General features: G+C 51.1%; 1 protein-coding gene across 1 annotated transcript in view; it reads left to right on the forward strand.

Moving 5' to 3' along the window:
- The window catches only part of EEFSEC (eukaryotic elongation factor, selenocysteine-tRNA specific), a 257,389-nt gene that overhangs the window by 196,202 nt on the left and 38,008 nt on the right, over nt 1-23,179 (forward strand). Inside the window, exon 6 of the mRNA XM_025377818.1 lies at nt 12,050-12,206. Coding sequence (XP_025233603.1) covers nt 12,050-12,206 — 157 coding nt within the window. The remainder of the gene's footprint in view (nt 1-12,049; nt 12,207-23,179) is intronic.

Raw genomic sequence — 23,179 nt, forward strand, 5'->3', positions numbered from 1 at the left:
CTGCCACTGTGACACAAAGGCAGCCATAGACAATATGTAAACAAATGGGCATGACTGTGTTCCCATAAAACCTTTTGTTGTGAACATTGGAATTGAAATTTTATATAGTTTTCACATGTAACAAAATAATATTCTTTTGATATTCTCCAACCCATTAGAAAATATAAAAACCCTTTTTAGCTCACAGGCCATACAAAAGCTTCGCAGGAAAAATTTGACCCTTTGGCTACAGTTGTCCAGCCCCTGATATAAATGGTTAATAGGGCTCTTGAAATAGAATGAGCATCCTGCAAGGAAAATCCTAATAATTATCTGCAGCTGAAAGCATTAAACTCTCTCAGCATCCTTAGGAATTAGGCTTTTTCTTGGGCGCCCACTGCCTCTGGTGCTAACACTGGGATGCATATACTACTTTATGTGCTGTGTTTTTTATTCTTGGATACATTTGATTTTTTCACATAAGTCCACATGTACTTCTATAAGAGTGTGACTTGTAATAAAGGGTTAATGAAGAAAAAAAGAAGAAGAGGAGGGAGCTTAGATTGGTAGAGACATCCAGAGGTCTCACCTGAGCGGGAGAAGAAAAGACGTGAAAGTGTTCTAAATGGCTAATCTTTCTGGGGAGAGGGTTTAGGAAAGACTACTAGAACATATGGTGTTAAGGAAAATAGCTGGTATCCTGTTTCAAAGTAAAAATATAGAAATATGTGCAAGATTTTGAGTACAGAGAAAGGGAAAGAAACTGTAAGAATGCAATGACAATGTAATAGCACTTTCACATTCACGGAGGAGAAACTGGAATGAATTTGATTAAACCAATAAAAATAAGGAAAAAAGAACAATGTTAATAAATAATAATAATAACAGAAGGAACAACATTAAGTATTAGTCATTACACTAAATGTGAATGGCCAAATTCTATTTAAATGCTGAGGCTGAGAGATTGGGTTAAAGTGCAAAATCTAGTTATATGCTGTTTATAAGAAATATACTTAAAGTGGAAAGCAAAGGTTAAGAATAAGAAGATGGGCAAAAAGTATGAATGGTAGTATTAAATTCAGACAAGGTGAAATTTAAGACTAAAAATACTGACAAAGGTAAAGAAGGACATCATGTAACGACAAAAGGCTCAGTTATAAGCTTGTACACACCAAACATAAAAACAAAACAGTGGAAACCTAAGGACAGCTTGATAAAAAATAGAATTATAATGATAGGGTGGCACTTCAGAGTCCATATTTTAAAATCAGGCCTACTAGACATAAGGACAAAGAGGCAGAATATAATCAATAAGCTTGATTTTTAGATAAATGTAAACTCTTACACTTCTTTAATAGAGTATACACTTTTTTTTCTATGCCTATGGAACATTTACAAAAACTGAATATTCAGCAGTTGACATTAAACAAATATTTGTAGAACATCTACTGTGTGTTGTCTTAAGGGCTAGGGATGTAACAGTGAATGAAAAAAGACAAAAATCTCTGCCCACATGGAACTTAGATTATAGTTGTATTTGTGGCCACAGAGAAAAAAACCCTAATAGATTTTAAAAAGTAAAATCATGAACCACTAAAATTAGAAATAAAGCAGTTATATGTAGATATAGGCAGATATGGAGAGAGAGAGAGATACAAGGTGTGCGTATGCCTGTGTGTGTGTTCATTCTTTCACATATTCTAGGCTTGGGAATTAACAAGCAGTAAATTGCTCCTCATTTGGTTAAGGCTGTTTCTCATACTATCATAGAATGTTGAGTCTCTTAGTAATAACATTTTTCTCTTTTTCAGTGTTCTTTCAATCTTTTGATTACTTTGCAGAGAAAGCTTTAGATTTGTTCAAAGGTATCTTGAACACTCCTCTATTACATCTAACCTGCTTTTTAACAAGTAGAAAACAAGGCCAAGATTCCAGAGCCTTATAGTAGCAATAGTATGTAACTAGGATTATTCTTTGGGTTTTTTTTTTTTTTTTGTATTGTATGTACTTTTACCATTAGCTTCCTCTGTTTATGGCTAGTGACTCTTTTCTTTAGGGTACTATATAAAGTCTCCTTTCTAGGCAGATGTAAAGAAAAATATTAGGTAAATAGTAGGTCAGGTATGCAAAGATCTAGCAAAAATGATGTGGGGTGAAGGATGTATAAAAGCTGAGGCTGGAACCACTGGGCCATGTCCCCAGGAGGTCACTTGCATCTCAGCCACATGCAGATTCAGACCAGCTGCTCCTCCTCTGGTGATCCAAAGCCTCATGGAAAACTGGGTCTTTCTAGTCAAGGACAGAGACTCATGCCTGCATCAGAGGAATATGCAAAGGGCTAGGAGAGGAAACAAGGAACTCTGCCAAGGTGGGAGGAAGTAGGCTGGTGAGGGAAAAGCACAAAATGGTGACCTTTTAAGTGTATCTTGTAAGACTGCAAGGTTCACTGCTCAGACACTAGGGACCGTGGGGGGAAACAGGAAGGTGGAGGAGGGGCATTCCAGGTCCAGGGACTGCTTCTGTAAAGCATAGAGGCCAAGCAATGCCTGGCCCTGGGCATTTGGGAGGGCAGGAGCAAGGAGCTTAAAGAGACAGGCAGGACCAGCCATCGAAGCTAGGCCCTTCACCCTGCAGGGGGAGTGATGCAGGTTGGGGGCTATGGGGGGTGTTCTAGGTCACCTGTGCTAGAGAAATCCTTGGAGCAGGGCCAGCCCGGGCAGCCTGGAAAGGGGAGGCTCAGCCTCTCTCACCTACCCTTCTGTATCCTAGTCTCGCCCTGAGGCTCTGGGCACCTGGTCTGTCTGGAGCCGCAGAGCTCAATGGTCTGGCAGCCACTCACCCTATGGAGCCAGGCTTCTCCACTAGCAACAATCACGACTTCTCAGGACTGTGTGAACATGAAGGAGGTGGGGCAGGTGAGGGTCTGGTGCTTAGGACAGTGAGTGCTCTGCAATACCTGCTGGCTTCCACAGCAGACTTCTCACTGTTACCACGCCCCAGGATGCCCTCCTCACCTCCCCAAGGTACCACCTTCTCAGGGGTCTCACCACAGCCCTCCCTACACCTGGCAGCGTGCACAGCTCCACCCCAGTAATTTTCTGCAAAACAAATGGGGTCCTGCCAGCTCTTACTCAGAAATCTGTTTTAGGTCTACACCACCTGCAGGACAAAGACAATACCCAACCTTAGCATGTTAGCTGGCTGGCAGTTGGGTCCCAGGGCATGGCAGGTATATGTGCTATATGTAACATGCTGAGTACTCCACCTGGCACAGAATGGGTCCTGAGTAAACAGTGGGTATTATCGGTACTATTTATTTGGCCTTTCCTCTGGAAATGCAGATGCCTGGGTTCCCAGCTAGGGTGATAGCAGACGCTGTCCCCCTCCCACAGCGGTGGGGTAAGGCCAGGTGTGCCAGCCATCCTGGGTCTGGCACCCACTGGCGCCGGTCAGGGAAGGCCTTAGGGCTGGGCCACAGGAGCTGGCAGCATCGGCCCAACCAAGTGTAAACACGCAGATGCCATCAGGAGCACTCGCCAGCTTTGAAGTCTGAAGCGGCGCTGCCTCCTGGCTCCTGGCTCTGCCCCACTCCACTGCCGACGGCTTGTTAAATGTGCCCAGGGCACCAGGGAGCGTGCTGGCCTGGGGTGCAGGCTGGCTTATGACCTGCCTCTGGCACAACTTGGGCCCATCATTCTGAGCAGGGATGGTCTGGCAGGCTTGGTGGGCCCTAGCGGATCAGCTGCAGGGCCCCTTGCCCTTGCCAGAAGCCATGCTGTGGTCTAGCTGGCCACTCAACCTGTTCTGTTGGCCCTCAGCCCCCTGAGGTTGGCCCTCAACCCCCTGGGTCCCTGCCAGAGGGTTGAAGGCCACATTGGCTCCCAGCCTACTTGAGAAAACAGAGGTTCCCCTGAAACAGAGGTTGAGAAGCTCTTTTCCCAGGGAGATGATCAAATGGCTGCCCTCGTATTCTGGTCCCAACCCAAATCCTCAGCCTTTCTTCTGACTTCCAGTGTCAGAGTGTGATAACTAAGCATCGTGCTTGGCTGCTGGAGTGCTTGTTCACCTCCCCTTGAAAATTGCTTTTTTGCCCGTATAGAGACACAGGAGCAGGACAACTTGACATGCTGGAAAGAGCCAGTTCTAGAAACTGATGGACTGAGCTGGGCACAAGCTCAGTGTGGCTGTGGGCAACTCACTCTCCCCCAGAACCTGTTTCTTCTTTAAGAGCTGGTCAGGCATTGATGAGACCTGGGCTACTTTAGGGCCTCTGCTCTTCCCAACACACCAGACCGTGGCCTGCACTGAGGAGGAGGCACTATCCGTGGGGAAAGTTTTCTGATGATACTGGAATAACACCATCATCCTAGGGCCCCTTCCAGAATTTGTCAATCCTGGTAGCTTTCAAGTGGCTTAGAAGAGTTAACACCTCATTTTTAAGGGACTCATCCATAATCAGGCAGCCTCTGAGTTCTTCCCCTTCCTCATTGGATCCAAGGACTGCTGGCTTCTGTCTTCTGACAGGACTTTGCTGGTGGGGCGGGTAAGAGGGAGAGAAGCAGAGAGCTGTGGGCAGCTTCAAGCATGTGGTTGGTGTTGAGTACATGTTCTGTTCTTCTGGCTTCTCGGGCAGATTAGATAACTGGATCTTGTGATTTCTGTGCATCTGAGATCTCCTGCACCAAATGCTGTCTTATTCTTCAGCTTGTCCCACAATTTGACATCCACTAATTGAGATTCTTTCCTCTGGGTCATCATTCTCTGTCAAGTCTTAGGTGTTATCATCAACATCAACACCCCGATCCTAACAATAGCCTTTTTCAAGGAAGAAACTGAGTTTCAGAGAAATCCCTTGCTCAAGGTCGTAGAGCTGTAAGAGGCAGAGTCAGAAGTCAGGCCTCCCAAGCCATTCCTGTCCTGCGCACGTGGTTCTCCTCACTGCATACCTGGAGTCGGCACAGGCCTCCATTTCATGGCAGGTTTTCCTGCCTTCCTTCATATCACTTCTACAATTTGAATTAGAATGGTCACTTCACAGGTTGGGCAATTCCCAATCCTCATCATGGGAGCCAAGCCCTGAAAGAGAAAGACACACACATGTAATGACATAATTATGTGCACTGGCAGCCAAGTCCCTGCTCAAAGGCCAGGGACAATGGGGACTCACCTGGCGTGTAAGCAAACACCTGGACTTCCATGTGCACAGTGACTGCTCCTTAGGAGCTCAGTCCCTCCAGTGACTGAAGGCTAATAAATAGAGCAAATTATTCATGCAGACAGTGAGAATCCCCACTTAGCGCCATTGTTGTAACTGTGCTGACCTGGATTCAGCATTGTTCCCTAGAAGCAAGGCCTACTGAGCAGATCCCACATGCATTGCCTTTGGTTTGATGTCACAATGATTGATTTCAAAATGAAAACCCTCCAACTGTTCTCTGAAGGTCTTTCCTTATTGGATGTGCTTGTGTCTGATCTCTGAGGTCTGTCTCCTTTAGCTGGAAGAGTCTATAATTTGGTGAAGAACCCAACCATAACACACGCATGCACACACCTTCTAGTGATGGACAGGAGAGACCAAAGCCATATTCCCCCGTCCTCACCTCCTGACCCCCAGGACAGATCATGACCCCTGGTCTTCCTGAAGTTCTCCAGAGATGTAGGCCTCACAGCATCCTGTAGGAAGGGCTGTCTCCCTCTTTCTAGCCAGACTTCCTTCTGATTAAATGAGGTTTCATGCAGCTGACAATCACTGAGTCCTCGCCCCCAGTACACACAGTGGTAGTTTCTGGAGGTATAGGTTTTGGAGATGCAAAAATGTGGTCAGCCCAGCTTCTGCCTTCCAGGACTGCCTTCCTCCCCTCCCCGCATCCAGCTGGTGAGGCTGGTATAGATAAGCCACTGCTGTGCTGAGAGACAGGCACACAGGCTTCTCTGTAGCCAATTCCCAGTGCAACCCTCTGTCCGATTCTGAGGCCAGCAGTCTCTTGGAGGGGGCCTTCCATTAGTCAGCGATGTCTTCTCAGATCTGCAGGTGGCGGCCGTTGAGTCTAGGCCCTACATCTGCTGCCCCTGTAGTTCTGTGTGGTGTGTCTGAGGGAGTCCTAAGGGAGGGAGAGTACTCTGCCCAGGGATGGGGCAGGCAGAGGCCAGACCAAAAACAACTGTTTACAAGTACTCCCCTGCACCCATTTAAACCTCCAGCAACTCTGTTTCCCCATATTATAGATGAAGATGCCCGCACCCACAGAGGTTAGGCCTCTGGCCAGAGTCCCTAGGCACCCAGACTTGGGATTTGAATGCAGGTGGTCTGGCTCCAGAGTCCAGGTTCTAACCTGTGGTGCTAGCAGTGCCGTGCCTTTTCTCTTCTGTTGTCTCCAGTGTGCCCATTTTTTTTCCAGTTATGGAGACCTGTACGGTAAATCCTCACTTAACATTGTCACTAGCTTCTTGGAAACCATGAGTTTAAGGGAAAGGATGTATAACAAAACCAGTTTATTTTTTTCATTAATGTTATAACAAAATAACTTTGGGCCGGGCGCGGTGGCTCAAGCCTGTAATCCCAGCACTGTGGGAGGCCGAGACGGGCGGATCACGAGGTCAGGAGATCGAGACCATCCTGGCTAACACGGTGAAACCCCGTCTCTACTAAAAAAAATACAAAAAACTAGCCGGGCGAGGTTGCGGGCGCCTGTAGTCCCAGCTACTCGGGAGGCTGAGGCAGGAGAATGGCGGGAACCCGGGAGGCGGAGCTTGCAGTGAGCTGAGATCCGGCCACTGCACTCCAGCCTGGGCGACAGAGCGAGACTCCGTCCCAAAAAGAAAGTTCTTAGAAAAAAAAAAAAAAAACAAAATAACTTTGATATATATTCAAATAACTTGGAATAAAGCAACATTATTTAAGGGCCTGCTGTGCATTATTTTGTTTAAAGTAACAGTTTCTAAGAACTTTCGATGACATGAAGTAAGGACTTGCTTTACTGGAAATTGACTATTTGGATTTCATGGGAAGGGCAGTTTGCCTCTTGGCCCCTATAACCATAGGTGGGGAAAGTTTAGCCTTCCTCCAACAGCAGTGTAGTCCTTCTCAGTGCGGCAGGGGCTGACTGGGCTGGAACATCTTCTTGTGACAGTGACGTGTTTGGGCCCTACTATAAGTGCTGCATCTTGAGGGCCAGGATCTGCCCTCTTTCCCTCCTCTCCTCCTCCCTTCCAAATAACCTGGGAGGGGCTGGGGTCCCTGAACTTGGGGATTGTCTTTTGCAGTGACTTGGGGTTTCCCACAGCTGGGACTGGCAGGGATGGGGCTGCCCAGTGTCCCTGGGCCAGATTTCTAGGCCCATTTGTGTCCAGCCAGTCATGGCATGGCTCTGGTGAGCCAAAGGATGGAGAAAGTCGTCTGGGCCCATTTGCTGCTGTGGCATCTCCCGGCAGACAGAGCCTAGCCCTTCCTGCGGCAGGAAAAGCACCATCCTCTGGATCTAGATAGTCTGAGGTGGAATGGGGCATTGCCACACTCACTACCTGCATGACTTTGAGCAAATCATTTCACTTTACTGAGCCTCCTGTTCCTGTCAGGGCTTTCCTAAAGATTAAATAATGATATGGGGGCACCTCACCTATGACATGGCTGACTTTTCTCTGCTTCCCCAGCCTCCCCTCCCCTGGGGCGGCCATGCCCAGAGTGCCAGTGTCCTCTGTGGGACCGACACAAATGCAAAGATCCACCCAGCTGCTGTGAAATGACAGTGTGGGGCCACTAGCAGGCAGTCTTGCCAGCACTCTCGAGACCACACGGGGTTCCTGACTGTGCAGACGTCCAGCTCCTGCCCTCACAGTGCCTCCCCCAACAAATGGAATTGCAGACACAGAAGTTTGCAGGAAAGTATGCTTCACCCACTCAGCACTATTGTGTCTTCTAGCCAAGCCATAAAACAAGAGAGCAGGAGCGACAGAGACACTCCCTTTGAACTTGAAATCCTTTCTAAACTGCCACTCCAGCCCCAGAGGCCCTCCTCAGAAGGTCAGAAAAAGCCCACTCACTCCTTACCTTATCCCGGATGCTTAAAACAATATTGTGGGAATGTAGGTCAGTGAACCGAGCTGCACCACACACCAGCAGGATTCCGGGGGCCAACCAGCCTGTGCACTGGCCCACTAGGTCAGATGAGAACATAAACAAGGAACGCTGGGAGCCCTCAGCTTCCCCTGGCCCTAGTCTTTTGTTTATGTATCACTTAAACTAACTTTGGGGTCGTCTCTGTCTGGCATGAAAGCCCTGGAGCTTTTTGAAGTTCCCCTGAAGTTAATAAAATTAGTCTGCCCTCATTGCAAGACCCTGGCTTGGGGAAAGATGGATCCTCTGCTGTCTTTGTGGCATTTAGCTTTTTAAAGTTAATATTTTATAACCAAAAGAAAGGAGGGGGCAGGGGAGAAGATGTAGTAAACGTCTTCTGGAAGGCTAATAGGTAGCATGCCTGCCATCCCAGGCTCTGATTACCCTGGAGCCAGGCCTCTAGGCCCACTGGGAGGCTGAGCAGTGGGCCTGCTGTGTTTAGCATGAGGGAACCAGCACTGGGGACTGTCACTGTGCCAGCACAGTGATCTGTCACTGTGTTCTCCCAGGTAGACAGGAGGAAACTAGCCCAGGCTGGGCTATTGGCTCACTCTCAGATGAATCGTGTCTCCCAAAGACATATCCTTGGGATAGCCACTTGAGTAATGTATTTCTACCCCCCGGCGTCTTCTTCTTGATGTCATGCATGGGACTAGTGCAGTTGGCCTCCTCACACTCAGTGAGCGCCCATTCACCAAGCCTGTGGTGGGTCGGGGCCACGTGAGGTACATGGAACCCTTTCCTCGCAGAACTCTCAGTCTGAGGAGGGAGACAGACAGGTCAGCTGTCAGGGATAAGACATAGTTGCCAGGCTCTCAGAACAGAGGGGTCTTGGCCTCAGTCCTGGGGGCCAAGGGGAGAGGTGGTGCCTGCAATGTCGGGGAAGCTGTCTGAAGGAGGAAATGCCCATGGTGGGCCTTAGGTGGGAGTAGAGTCCCCAGTGGACAAGCTGGGACTAGCATTACAGGAGCGCCACACAGGCAGGGAGGGAGGCATAACAGAGGGATATGAGGACCAGGGGGTGATAAATATGTCCATTAGCTTGATCATGATGATGGTTTCACAGGCATGTATATGTATACACAAATTTAGACTTATCCAATTATTTACTTTTAATATGTTCATGTTATTGTATATCAGTTATAGCTGAATGAAGCTGTTAAAAAAAAAAAAAAGCCTACAGGCATGAGTGAGCCTTGCCAATGTACCAACAACTACCGCCATGTATTCTTTCAACATTTACTCACACATTCAAGGAATAGATAGTAAGCGCCTGTTTCATGTGCAGGGAAGGTAGCTGTGGAGGAGAGGGACATATTTCTGCCTGGAGCTTGTGCTCTGGTTGGAAGCAATAAACAAGTAAACAGATAAGATCAATGGCATAACGTCGGGTGGCGATCTGTGCTCTGAAGAGAGGGCAGGATGAAGATTGGAGAGGAGTGGGGGCTGGAGTATAGGAAGAGGGAGCCATGGGCCACAGGGGACGCTGTAGGCACCAGGCCTTGATTTGAGCCTGCTCTGGGCCGGGTGCTGCTGGGCACCAGGGGCTGCACAGAGATGAGGCACTCATAGGATCTGTCGCTGAGAAGTGCAAAGGCTGTGGGCTGTGGGGTGGAGGGAGAATTCTGTTATGTTCCTCTAGCACATGTGATTGTTCACAGCTACAGGCCTGTTTCATGGTAGGCTCTTGTAGGAGTAAAACAAGAATATTAATATCGACTTATTGAGAACTTTCTGCTCTGCTAAGGACACCTGCCTGTATTATCCCTTTGGTCCTGGTGGGGCCTCTTACAAGCTGTTTCTCTGAGAAAGTTGTAAGCTCTTAGTCCAGGGACTGTGCCTTTTTTGTTTCTTGGCCACTGCAATGCTGGAGGGCAGGTCTTATATCTCAGTCAGATGTAACCCCAGGGCCTAGCTATGCAGAGGCCCGAGTAGTAGCTCTCTGGGGTGACCACAATGCATGAGAACCAATGAAAGCTGCCTGGGTGGGAACGGGGGGTTGCAATTGTCACCCTTGCTGGACCAGAGGCCATCAAAGGAAAATGTTCTGTCTTTGGAGATGTCAGGAGAGGATGGGAGGTCCGCCTGGTGTGGGTAGAAGAAATGCACTTCTTGGTTTGTTTTTACATTTTTAAATTCTATTAATTTATTTGTGAATAGGTGATGCATTCATGTATTTCAGTAGTCAAAGATAGAAAAGGTATATGGTGAAAAGTCCCCAGGCACCCTGCTCCCTTTCCTGGAGACATCAGTTTCTCCTGATTACTTCTGTGTATGCACCCCTGCCCTGCCCCCATCCATACACAGCCTGCAACATGCCCTATGCCTCGCACTCTGCTTTTTAACGTGAAACACAATACTCTAGGAGTTTTTGTATCTGTCCGTACATGATGCCTGCTCTTCTCTGTGGTCACATCGTCACCTCTGGCGGCTGTGCTCCACTTGTTGAACTCAGGCTGGACTTCTAAGTCATTGTCAACTTTTGCTGCTGTAAACACTGCTGCAGTGAGTGACCTTGGGTGGATCTCCTATCCTGACATCTTCTCCAGCAAGCACATCAGTGGGTTGCATTCCTAGAAGTGAAATTGATGGTGCAGATTGTATGTGCATTGCTCATTTCCATAGCAGCTGTCAGACTGGTGGGCTTTTCTTATCATGGGGCCCAAGTTTGCTACTGGAGGCAGGATCTACAGAGCAGGGGTGGGGTGAGGAGCTGGGCGGGGCAGGCAAGGCCACCTGGCCATACTGCCATCCCAAAAGCGGTACCTGGGCTGGAGCTGCCAGAGACTCAGAAGGGAGGGAGTGACACTACCAGTTGCTGATTGAGCCTGATCCAAACCTCCCCATGGCTTTCCATCCTCACGGGATCCACCTTGAGCCCTGGAGTTATGTAGAGGACAGTAACATGTCAATATAAAATCAGGAGTGGGTAAAGGTGTTCCCTGTAAAATTCTTCAACTTTGCTGTATGTTTGAAAATTTTCATAATTTTTACTGTATTATGAAATACAACAGAATTGTACTGGGAGAAGGTTCAGGATGAACATAGCCCATGGTGAAATCAGGGCTACACCAAGCTGACTTTTTCACAGACATGTGTGTCCCTCCTCTCAGCCTGGGCACCCACAAAGAGACAGCAGTGGCCAACGTGGCCAGCAGGAGATACGAGCTCTGCAAAGGCCTGGCCATGGCCAACAGGGGCTAGGGGAAACAAGCAATTCTGCCTGGACTGAGGGAGGGCGTCATGGAGGAAAGGAGGTAGGGCTGTGGAGGAAAAGTGGGCCAGGCCAAGACAGGCTTCCAGGCACAGCTAGAGTGAGCAAAAGTAAAGCCTCGGGCCAACGTGCATAGGGGTGTGTGCAGTGGGTGGGAGACAAAGGCCAGGCTTTCCAGGGCTCCTGTGGGAGGGGAAACTGGAATGAGGAGGCCAGTTCTAGAAGGCCTTGGATGAAGGCTCAGGAGTGGCCTGGGTGACTGTGACAGCTTCAAGGAGAGTGCTGCTGGCTATCTAGGCAGGTGCCCTGGGGACAGGCTGGGTCATTGTGGCCCCCTGGGGGTGGGGGGGCCTGCAACAGGGGCTTGAATTCAAAGCTACTTCTACCCCCGTGCTCTGTGACCTTGGATAGATGACAGAACTGTGCCATGCCTCCATTTCCTCATCTGTAAAGTGCCGCCACAGAGCTGCTGTGGGGACTGAGGTGCTCTCTGTGGAAAGTGCTCACAGCGTGCCAGTTTTGAAGGGCCCGTTGTTACAGTGGCAGTTGCCAGTCCCAGGTTTCTGCCCTGCTCCCATGCATTTCGTTATCTGTTAGGTGGGCTCATTGCCCTGCTACCCCCAGGGTTCCTAGAGCAGGCAGCAGCCAGCCATGCCCAGGGCCCGGGAGAGCTGGGGCTAGGCACACAGTCACAGCTCTTTCAGTGTGCACCACTAACGCCCTCTGTCTGTGGCTGGGGACAGGCGATGGATGACTACAGTGTGATCGGCCGCTCCCTGTTTAAAAAGGAGACCAACATCCAGCTCTTCGTGGGGCTCAAGGTGCACCTGTCCACTGGAGAACTGGGCGTCATCGACAGTGCCTTCGGCCAGAGTGGCAAGTTCAAGATCCACATCCCAGGTAAGTGCAGCCACTTCCTCCCAGTTTAGGGACACCGTGCGGGGCACAGAGAGATGGCAGAGGCAGTGCCAAGGCGGCGCTCCTCAGCTCAGGTTCCTAATCCTGCCTTTACCGAGACACGGGGTGACTTGGCCTGCATGGCGGCATGGCCTCTGGCTGGGAAGCCAGTATGGGTTCTGAGAAGAGCCTGGATGTGGAGTGAAGATCTGGTCTGAGCAGGGTCAAGATTGGAGTCTGAGTTCCCACTGCACCATTTACCATCTGAGGGGGCCTTGGGCCTGCTCCTCGGTTTCTCTGTGGAGGCAGGAATAAGATTGAGCTTACAGGCAGTTTGGAGGAGAGCAGTTGAGGGAGACCGCTGGGAGCCTGGCATACCATCCTGGCACCCGGTAGGGTTTCCAGGGATGTGAATTGTCACCCTCCTTTGCCCAGCACAGACCCCCAGACTCAGCACTGCCCACTGAGTTTGTGCTGGGGCCTGTCCATGGGCTGGGTCAGAGGGTGTGTGTTTGCTGCTGGAGAGCCCTTGGATTTTGTCAGTGAACTCATCCTTCAATCACTTGTGCATTTATTCAGCCTACAATGCATCGTGTTCTTCTGTGTCACAGGCATTGTGCTTGGTGCTGGGGATATGGAGCTTACAGTTTAGGAAGGTACAAACAATAAACATACTAAAGAAATCCCTGTCAGATGGCGGTAGGCACCGCATAGAAAGATAAAGCAGGGACGGGATGGAATTGCTGAGCATGCTGCTTTGGATAGGGTGATCAGGGAAGGACAGAGGGAGGGAAGGAGCCACATGGGTAGTCAGGGAGAGCATGCCACAGCAAGGGGAAAGTGAAGGCAGAGGCCCTGGGGTGACAGTGAGCTCCAAGTGCATTTGCAGGTCAGTTGTTTGGCAGAAGTGCACTGAGCAGAGAGGTGTGCAGGACACAGGCCAGGGCTCATACTGTGCACCAGGAGCCATGGGAAGAACTGAAGCCTGTGTTCCTACGAATGCGCCATGAGCCACTACCTTTTTTTAGAGACAGTCTCACTCTGTCTCTGGAATAGAATGCAGTGATAGCAGTCAAGGCTCACTAAAGCCTTGACCTCCCAGTCTCAAACCATCCTCCTGCTTCAGCCTCCTGAATAGCTGGGACTCAGTTGTGTGCCACCACCCCCAGCTCCCCACTATCCTTTATCCCCTATACAATTGTACCAGATACAACTAACCCAGTACAATTCTGTTGTATTTCATAATACAGTAAAAATTACGAAAATTTTCAAACATACAGCAAAGTTGAAGAATTTTACAGGGAACACCTTTACCCACTCCTGATTTTATATTGACATGTTACTGTCCTCTACATAACTCCAGGGCTCAAGGTTGATCCCGTGAGGATGGAAAGCCATGGGGAGGTTTGGATCAGGGGAGCAACCAAGGTTGGTTTATGGCATTTTGTGTCAGATCTCCTAGAGAGAAGGTAGTGCCGTGGCTCCCGCTGGAAAACAGAGACCCGAGCTGCCTCGGTGCTCACAGGTGGCATGATCACCCTTCCCTCTCCTGACAGCCTTGCCAGGGAACCCTTTCCTTCCAAAATCCTTCCACTGCCCAAAGATAGCATCTGCCTTCTCATGAGCGAGGACAGTGGTCACAGAGGCTGTGCTTCTCCAGGGCACTTTACTCCCTGTTTGCAGCCCCTAAGGCCTCTGTCAAGGTGGGGCTGGGGCAGGGGAGGCAGAGGTACCCAGCCATGGGAGGCCTCCAGCGGTGAAGCTCTAAAATTCTGTCCTGTCCTCCCCACTGCTCCACAGTGGCTGTGCGTTCTCACCTCAGCCAAACAGGAGTCTTTGTGCATCCCTTCAGTTTGGTTGTGGGTTGTCCTCAGAAACTGGAGCCCACAGGGCCCCTCTCTGGACTCCAGGGCACATGCAGGGGGCATGAGCCAGACAGGCCAGCATCCAGACCTCAGTCCCCGAAGGCCTCGTGTCTGCCCCGGCTATTGTGAGCTTTCTGGGAGGGAGGGATCCCGGGATTCCTTCAGCTGGGTCGGGGGCCATACTGCAGAGCACTCATCCTTCCCCTAAACAGCTCTGAGGCCCTGCTGGACCAGGCGGAGGGAAGAGCTCATGGTCTCCTCCTCTGGAGACTGCTAGGATCATGCTGACCTCCCCTGAGCTCTCTTCCTGTAGCCCAAGGCAAAGTAAGAGCTGGGGTATTCCCAGGGCAGGCAAGAACCAAGAGTCGTCTTGTTTGGGGTGCTGGGGTGGGAGTGAAGGGAGCCTCTTGGGGTGCTGGGGTGGGAATGGAGGGAGCCTCTCGGGGTGCTGGGGTGGGAGTGGAGGGAGCCTCTCGGGGTGCTGGGGTGGGAATGGAGGGAGAAGGGGTGTAGGGACACTGCCTCAGTCCACTGTAGTTCACATTCCTTCATCGGGTCAATGTTGACGTTTTAGTCTGCCTGCTTCCTGTTTGTGACTTTTAAGCTTTTTATTAAATATCACTGGTCAGATTCCTCCATCCCACCCACCACCTTCCATCCCTCCCACCCCCACTCCCTGCTGATTCCTCCCTTTTAACCTTTTTGAAGTGCCTTAATTGTGAAAGAATCTTCAGGAAGCCTGAGCCATCCAGTGCCAGGTGAAGGGAGAGAGAGTGCATTGCTAGCTGTAGCCTGGACATGCAGGGTGGGGAAGCCCGGGTTTTGGTGCCAGGCAAGGTAAGGCTCCCGGCCTACAGTTTGTGGAGAGGGCTGGGTTTAAATGCACCTCATGGGCCTCACTGCGGGCTCTACAGGGCATCCAGGCTGGGAAAGGCAGAATGAAGAGTCCCCTGAGTTTCCTCCCATCAGCCTCTCACCTTGGGTTGCAAGGTCAGATGCCAGCAAGGCCAAGCAGGTGTTGAAGAGGCCAGGTGGCAAGTGATAGGGAGTGGTGGGGACTGTGGTGACCTGGAGAGCTGCTGTGTGGGTCCTGCCAACTCTTCACTACATGGGAATGTAGGCCTGGGGTCTCATTTTATCTAATTTTATTTTTATGTAATATCTCCTGATTAAAAACTACAACTGTCTGTACTAAGCAAAGCATGCCTTTGGCCTGGTTTGACCCCTAGCGACTCATAACTCCTGTTTGAATTTTAGAAAGGACACTTGGCCCTCAGGTTCACGAGGTGAAGCCGAACCATAATATGCAAACAGTATGTTTTAAGGAGCCACAGACTCTTGCCTCAGAGACAAGGGTCCTGACGCTAGGGCTGTTGACTCCCAGAATGTACTATGGGAAATCAGAGGGCTGGGGAACGGCCCCATCCTTCCTGATACCCAAGGAGCCTTCCCAGAGAGTCCTGGGGGATCTCAAGATTGGAAAGCCCCATATTTATGAAACATCTTCCTTCAAAGACCTTGCCATTTGCAGAATTGTACTTCCTGGGAGGAGAGAAGGCCTGGCAAGATGCCAGTAGGAGCCTACTGGGGAGTTGTGCTGGTGGAGAGAGAATAGTTGGAGGAAGGAGCTGGACATGGAGGAGGTTCCTGTCCATGTCATAGCATCACTTGTAAATCTCAAGGGTCGCAGGGTGGAGTGGGTCTTGTTATCTCCATCTCACAGGTGGGAGCCGGGTAGCGGAGAGCCTGAGGGCTTTGCCCACGGTCGGTCTGTGTCACCCCGCCCCTCTCCATCAGCTCTGTTCATGCCCCTAGAGAGCGGTCATGTCTTCAAAGAGTTTGGAGCTGGGAGGCCCGTGTGGTACTTGGAGAAGCACTGTGCCTGGGAGGCTGCGCTCCTAAAGCTCATCTTGGCAAGCCATCTGTCCCATTGCTGCCACCCTCCCCTCTGCCTCAGTGTGCCAGGCATCAGCACTCACTCACAGAGGCAGGCTGGATAGGGGGTGGGACAACAGCTTCCACAGCCCCTCCTGTTCCCACTTTGCGGGGAGAAAAGAACACCTCAATGACTCCCAACTAGAGAAGAATCATGTGAGAAGCTGAATAGACAGACTTGTTCCTAATGACAGCTCTGAGTCACTGGGCATTTACTCCAGGACAGAAAAGGGTACACATGTGCCCATGATCTTATCTCCTGAAACAATGCTCTGTAAATCTAAAATCTCCCAGGGCTGTTGTTTTGTGTACCTGCCAAGATGTGGCAAGCTTTTTGAATGGCCCAAATTCATGATAGGTGGCCCCTCTCCCACAGGGTGCTCCTGAACCAGCTGATTTGGGACAGTTCATGTGTGTGTCTGCTTTAGCACTGGGGGCACGTGGAGCTTAAAGCCTTGTTACTGGAAAGCCCCAGGCCCCTATCACCACTCGCGTGCACGTGTGTCACTGATTCTCACCAGGTAACCACTGACCATGAAACAGAGCTGCAAGTGCTTACCTCATACTAGCCAGAGAGCCATGATTGAGAACATAGCCCACTCAAGGCCACAGCCGTGGCCTCATCCTAGCAGTGGATGCTGCCCATGTGCCAGGAGCTCAAAAGTGTGCTCACGTCTCAGGCGCTTGGTCTTGTGAGTAGCTGGAATTCTCATTCAAACCCTAAAATAGAGATCTTACTTTCGGTGATCTTTAATAACCTTTTGATTATTACAAATCACAAATTAATGTATTCCAGATGAGAAAAAGAAAAAAAATTTGTAGAACTATACTTACAGGTAAGACCCCAGAAGGAGCTTCTGTTTACTGATTATCAGGGGGAGCCAGCACTCAGGAGGAGGAGAAACAGTAAGCCCCCAAAATGTGGGCTATGATGTCTACATGGCAGTCAGGCTGCCCATGGTACAGCTAAGGAGACTGGGGCTGGCAGGATGGGCAGTGCAGTTGTTGGTGTTCCCATTGCAACAAGCGCCACGTTTCACTGCACAAGCAGACCATTTCAAACCGCTCTGCTGTGTGCCAGGGTGAGGATAGTCTGTGCCCAGTGAGGTGTGAAGCCACAGAGGTGGGCACTCAGCGCAAGAAAGCCAGAACAAAGCAGACACTTGGGCAAAGGTAGCAAACATCCGCACTGAGATTTGAACCCAGAGCACCTCAACTACTCTGCTCGAGACTCCCCACACCATGGTGCCTTATAGGCAAGGCTAGGGGTGAGGCACTGAAGTGCAGCTCCCTTCCTCAGTGTGTGTGGGAGAAGGGAAGGGTTGGTCATTCAGCTCAGTGGGCCCTTGGACAGAGGGCCTGAAATGACTACTGTGTGGCCCCTGGGGAGAGGAAGTCAGGAAAGCCACTGCTGCTCACCTCTGAAGGGGGTCCTGAGGAGGGCTCCTGGGCCATCCTGCCTCCAGCGCTGCCCCTGTACCCACCCCCAGGGCTGCAGGGGCTTTGACTCTGAATTATGCCCATCAGTGTGCCATGCAGAAGGGGATGGATTTACATGGGATAGGAAGTGTTGCTTGCATGAATGAATAAATGAAGGAGTTTGGTGGAATAGACTGGACTGGAATGAACAAATGAAGTACCCAGGCTCACGAGGGCCACTCAGCTCTGTTTTCTGCAGCCTCACAGTGGAGGCCAAACAGCCTGGTGCTTTATGTGCCACAGGCTTCCCCAGAACCTCAGCAATGAGGGCAGATATCAATCTCATCAGACTCCCTCAAAAGCTGCTGCCTAGGAACAGAGCTTGGGGGCGGGCTCGAGTTTCTTGGTCTTTAAAACAAGGGGGCCAGGCACAGTGGCTCACCTCTGTAATCTCAGCACTCTGGGAGGCCGAGGCAAGAGAATTGCTTGAAGCCAGGAGTTTAAGACCAGCCTGGGCAGCAAAGCGAGACCCCATCCCTACAAAAAAGTAAATAAATTAATCAATCCAGGGTTTGCCAGTCGATTAAGCTCGGCAAACCTAGTTGAGACTTAGGGCTCAGGCTGGGGATACTGAGATCCTTCTCAGAGTCCTGTCCCAGGGTGCTTTCCCTGTGGGACAGGCAGAGACATGAGCAGCCATTCGCAGTGAGCATGGCAAGTGGCCACTGGGACATGTGGCCGAGAATGGGGGAAAGTGGCCATCCTGAGGGGAGAGCCAGAGCAAGCTTCCTGGAAGAGAAGCCTTCTGAGCAGAAGGGCGAGCAGTGAGCAGAAGGCTGTATAGAGAGCTAGAATCAGATGTGTGATATTCGCTAGAACCCTGTGCCCAGTGGTCGGTCCAGCCTCATGACCAGGGTCAGGAAAAGGCCAGGACAGTGGAAAGGCCATGGTATGGGGAGTCAGGAACCTGGCCCTGGTACCTGCACTGAGCTCCAGTTCCTTCACCTATACAGTGGGCATGTGAATTCTCAGGCTGCCCCTCCAGGGCCTCTTCCAGCCTCATTCATCTCCTGCTGACTCTGCCAGTGCTCAAGCACCTCCTCTGTGGAGTGCCCCTGACCCCCAGGCCCTGCAGCACTGTTGTGGGGGTGCACTGGCAGGAAGCAGGGGCTGGGAAGGCCAGGAGCACCTCTCAAACCCTGGCCCAGAGCTGCCATTTAGTCTAGCCCTCCACAGCCTGCATGGCAGCATGGCCCCATCCCACAGGTGAGGAAACAGGCCGTTTGCTCACAGCTACACTCTTAGTAAGTGAATGGGCCAAGAGTTCTCTGTCTGCCCCAGGGAGACCAAGCAGAGGGGTCAGCAGGAGTAAGTGGGCACAGCATACCTGCTGTTGAGGGCAGTGCCAGCCCTGCCAGCTGGCTCTGCTCTCTTAACCCTGCAGCCCTCTCCCAGGACTCTGGGGTTCCAGCTGGTAGCCCGTGGCCCCTGTGCTGAATCAGGTGTCTCAGGGCTCAGCATGGTATCCCATCCCATCCTCCTCTGTCCCTCATCACAGTGTATTGAGCCCTCTGTGTACAGACCTGTCTAGGTACTGGAGGGGGTCAAAGGTAAAACAGCCTGAGTGGGGAGGGGGCTCCCTGAGTGATGGAGAGCACTGGGCCAACACCCAGTGGGACAGCACTCCTGCGAACCACTCTCTGGTTTAGGAGAGGGGACGGGCCAGACGAGGCCAGGGTTGCAGGGGCCTCTGGGCCAGTTACCTGGAGGGTCTCCTGGGGCATCCCAGGCTCCCTTCTAATTGGGACCAGCCACTTTCCACTCTGCGCTTCAACTTCTTTAGTGCTAACCCAGAGCTAGTCATTCAGATTTCCAGGAAGGCTGAAAATGTAATCATAGAATCCCTGGAGAGGACTGCCTATAGTGTCTGACTTGTGGCAGGGGCTCCCTAAGTGGTGGCTGGAATTGTTCTGTGTGCACCCACCCCTCACCTGCCGGCCCTTCCTCTTGGTGGGGTAGCTCACATATCCACTGAGGGCCCCACGTTATCCTCCCACCCATGCACTGTCCCCACCACAGAGCACTGGGGAACGATGCCTGTAGGAGCGCAAGTGCTGCATTCACGCCAGGCTGCTTCACGGGAGATTAACCAGCCACCTTTCAAGCAGGGATTGGCTGTGCCACCAGGACCCCTCCAATTTATTGACCCTGGAAAGCACTTTACATTTGGTCAAAAACAAGAATTATACCTTTCCCTCCTGATTGAAAACAGAAGCCAAATTGTAGAGGCATCCCCCAGATGCCCCGCTTTGCCTGAGCTGGTGGATGGCCAACGTCTCTCCTGGGACCAGTACAAAGCAGAGCAGCAAGTGCTTCAGCTCAGCCCAGAAACTGACGCGCCTCTCTGCTGACCAGGCAACAGATCGTCAGGGGCTCTCAGACCCAGGTTCACGAGGTGGCAGATTTGTCAGGGCCTAAGTCCCAGAAGCTCTATTTGCTAGAAATATGGGTCATTTAGTATGGACTGGGCCGGGCCTGCAGGAGTTGGGGACACACCCCTTCAGTGGTTTTGGGGGACCAGTGTGTTGGTGAGGTCCCAGAAGTAACTCTAGGAATAGAAACTCTGGTTCTAAGAAATGGCCAGGGACATTGGTCCATATGGGCTGGCAACCAGAAGGAATGGAATTGGCCTGGGTGACTTGTAGCATGAGGGCCTATAGCCATCCCGGGGGTAGCAGGCAGGGCCTGAAGCTGAGACAATGTCAGCAGTACAACCAGCTGCTGCCCCTGAGCCCATGCCCTGTGCCAGGCAGCACGCCCTTGTGTAGTCTGACTACTCAATCCTGCCAGCAGCCCAGGGAAGCCAGGCTGTCATCACCCCAGTTCTGCAGAGAAGGGAATCAGACCAACCCCAGTGCCCTGGCAGCCAGCCTGAGGGCACAGAGGAGGAGGAGGAGCTGGGGTCCTGATTTTCAAGGTCAGAGACAGGAGGGCTCTGGCCTCGCACAGTCACCCTGACTTTAGCTAACTCTTCTTTACCAAGCACTGACTCTTGTGTGTGGCAAGTGTTTTCCTGGTATCAGACGTAGTGTTAGGTTCTGGGCACATGGCTCAAACAAGACACAGTCCCTGCACCCTGGGAATTCACAGCTGATCACTCCTCTGTTCAACAGCGTGCTTTTGAGCCCCTGTTATGTGTCATCCTTGTGTTGGGTTCTAGAAAGACCACAGTGAGCCACAGCCCACATGACCCCTGTGCTCATGGGGCTGTTGGGTTGGTGTACTAGTCAACTTGGGCTGTCGTAACAGAATACCACAGACGGAGTGGCTTAAACAATAGACATTCATTTCCTGTCAGTTCTGGAGCCTGGAAGTCCAAGATCAAGATGTCTGCAGGGTGGGTTTCTCCTGCAGCTTCTCTCTTGGCTTGCAGGTGGCTGCCTTCTCCCTATGTCCTCACATGGCTGTCCCTCTGTGCGTGTCTGTGTCCTAATCTGTATTTTGGAGGACATCAGTCAGATTGGTTTAGAACCCAACCTAAAGATCTCATTTCATCTTAATTACACCTTTAAAAGCCCTGCCTCCAGATACAGTCCCATTCTAAGGTCTGGGGGTTAGGATTCCAGTGTATGAATTTGAAGGGACACAGTTCAGCCTGTAACAATTAGGACATTGGCACTGGCAGACTCTCCTGAGCATTTGTGTATTGGCAGCCACATGCATGCTGTGCACAGAAGGTGCACAATGTCATGAGATCTTACAGTAGGACCCCAACCAAGTCTGGGCTTGGGAAGGCTTCCCTCGGAAGTGGCATTGCACTGGAGTCTGAGAATGAGTTGGAGTCTCAGTGCCCCTGGAGGTGAGGGTGCCACAGCGGTGCTGCTCAGGCTATTCCTGCTGGCCCTGAGTATCACCTCCACATTGAACCAGCCACCTGCTGTGTGGACTCCTGTGCCTATAAGCAAGAGCCACATCCTGTTTCCACAAGGCCTACCTCAGGGATGCCATGAGACTGCAACATTACTGCACCCGTCCTTAGGCTGCCAATTATGGACTTATGCCCCCCTCCCACCTTACAGGGAGGGAGACAGCCTTGAAACCAGACCCAGAGATGAGTGAAGCACCACAGTTGGTGCTGTGGCCCCATTGCCTGCCTGGCCATATCACTAGCTCCATCAGGCCTCTAAAGAAACCAGCTCTACAATAAACTCCCTTTTCCTGTCACCCATTTCATCTGGAATGCCAAGCAGCCCTGCACTGGTGACACGTGCTGACTCCAGCTCAGGCTAGGGCTCTGCTGAAAAGCTGCCTCCTGCAATCACTTGCCTAATGATTCTTCCTCCCACCAGCCACTGGGAGAGCTGTGCCTCAGGACTTCCACGGAGCCAGCCACATAGCCTGATGCCCTTGGGCTGGGCCAGGATGGTGCTGCCACAGCGTAGATCCTGGGTATAGCCCCTTGCACAAGATCAGCGGGAGCATGTCCTGTCTCCAGCTACAGTTGGTCACAGCAAATGGCGGTTGCATTTGGCACAGAAGTACAGTCCACAGGCCAGGTGTGGTGCCTCACACCTGTAATCCCCGCACTTTGGGAGGCTGAGGCAAGCGGATCACCTGAGGTCAGGAGTTGGAGACCAGACTGGCAAAACCCCATCTCTAATAAAAATTTAAAAATTAGCTGGGCATGGTGGTTACATGCCTGTAGTCCCAGCTACTTGGGAGACTGAGGCAGGAGAATCGCTTGAACCCAGGAGATGGAGGTTGCAGTGAGCAGATTGCACCACTGCACTCCAGCCTGGGTGACAGAGCGAGACTCCATCTCCAAAAAAACAAAACAGAACAAAAAAAAAGAAGTGCAGTCCACAACACAAACAAGAAATGAAGTTTTCTGTGTTGTTTTAAGAAAGAGGAGTTTTAAAAAACAATAAAACAACAATGACAGCTGCGCATGTTAAAATCACTCCCTGGATGTGGTAGCTCAGCCGAGAGCCTTGCTGGTCAGGGCCACTTTCCCGGAAGCTTTCTCACTGTTGCTGATTCTTCTGAAGGGCCTTTGGAGCCCTTGGTTTTCATCTGATAAAATGGGGGTGGGGGGTAACAATCCTGTCTTGAAGGACTGTGAGGAGTAAACCAGTGTGCAAGGATGTCCAGCATGTTGCAGGCTCTGGGAGTGGACTGCCAGCACTTTCCCTCATCTCCCCGCACCATGTGAGCCTGACACATGCCGGAGTCCAGGCCTGAAAACCCAAGGGGCTCGGCCTGCTCAGCTCCACGCCTGTATTGCTGGGCTATAGTCATGGTGGCATTAGCACTTCTAGTTTTTCAAGAAAGCCTGGATATCTGTATTTTTACATGAAATCTTCCCATTCTCAGTTGGGCCACAGTGTGTGGTCTCTGTGTTGGCACCAGGTCCTCTTCCTCCTGCTGCAGCCTTCAAGAGGAGGCCATCACCCTGTTTCTCCCAAAGGTACTGTGAGGCTCAGAGGAGCTAGATGCCTGGCCCACCAGACCCTGGAGTCCCCGATAGAAGTGGACATCACTCATAGTTCCACTTAGCTGGGAAGCTTCTGGAAACTCAGCATAGAGCAAAAGTGAAAACACATCCTGGTGCCAAAGGGACGGGACACGATGAGCCCTGAGGTTGTGGGTATTGTTATGTTCCCATAAATAACAGGCCCTCAGACAATGGGCTGTGAGGCTGTGTGTACCTCTGGGGTTTGAAATGAAGCTGGTTTTCTTATTTAAAATGTATTCTCT

The sequence above is a fragment of the Theropithecus gelada genome, chromosome 2, assembly GCF_003255815.1.
Source record: "Theropithecus gelada isolate Dixy chromosome 2, Tgel_1.0, whole genome shotgun sequence".
Lineage (NCBI taxonomy): Eukaryota > Metazoa > Chordata > Mammalia > Primates > Cercopithecidae > Theropithecus > Theropithecus gelada.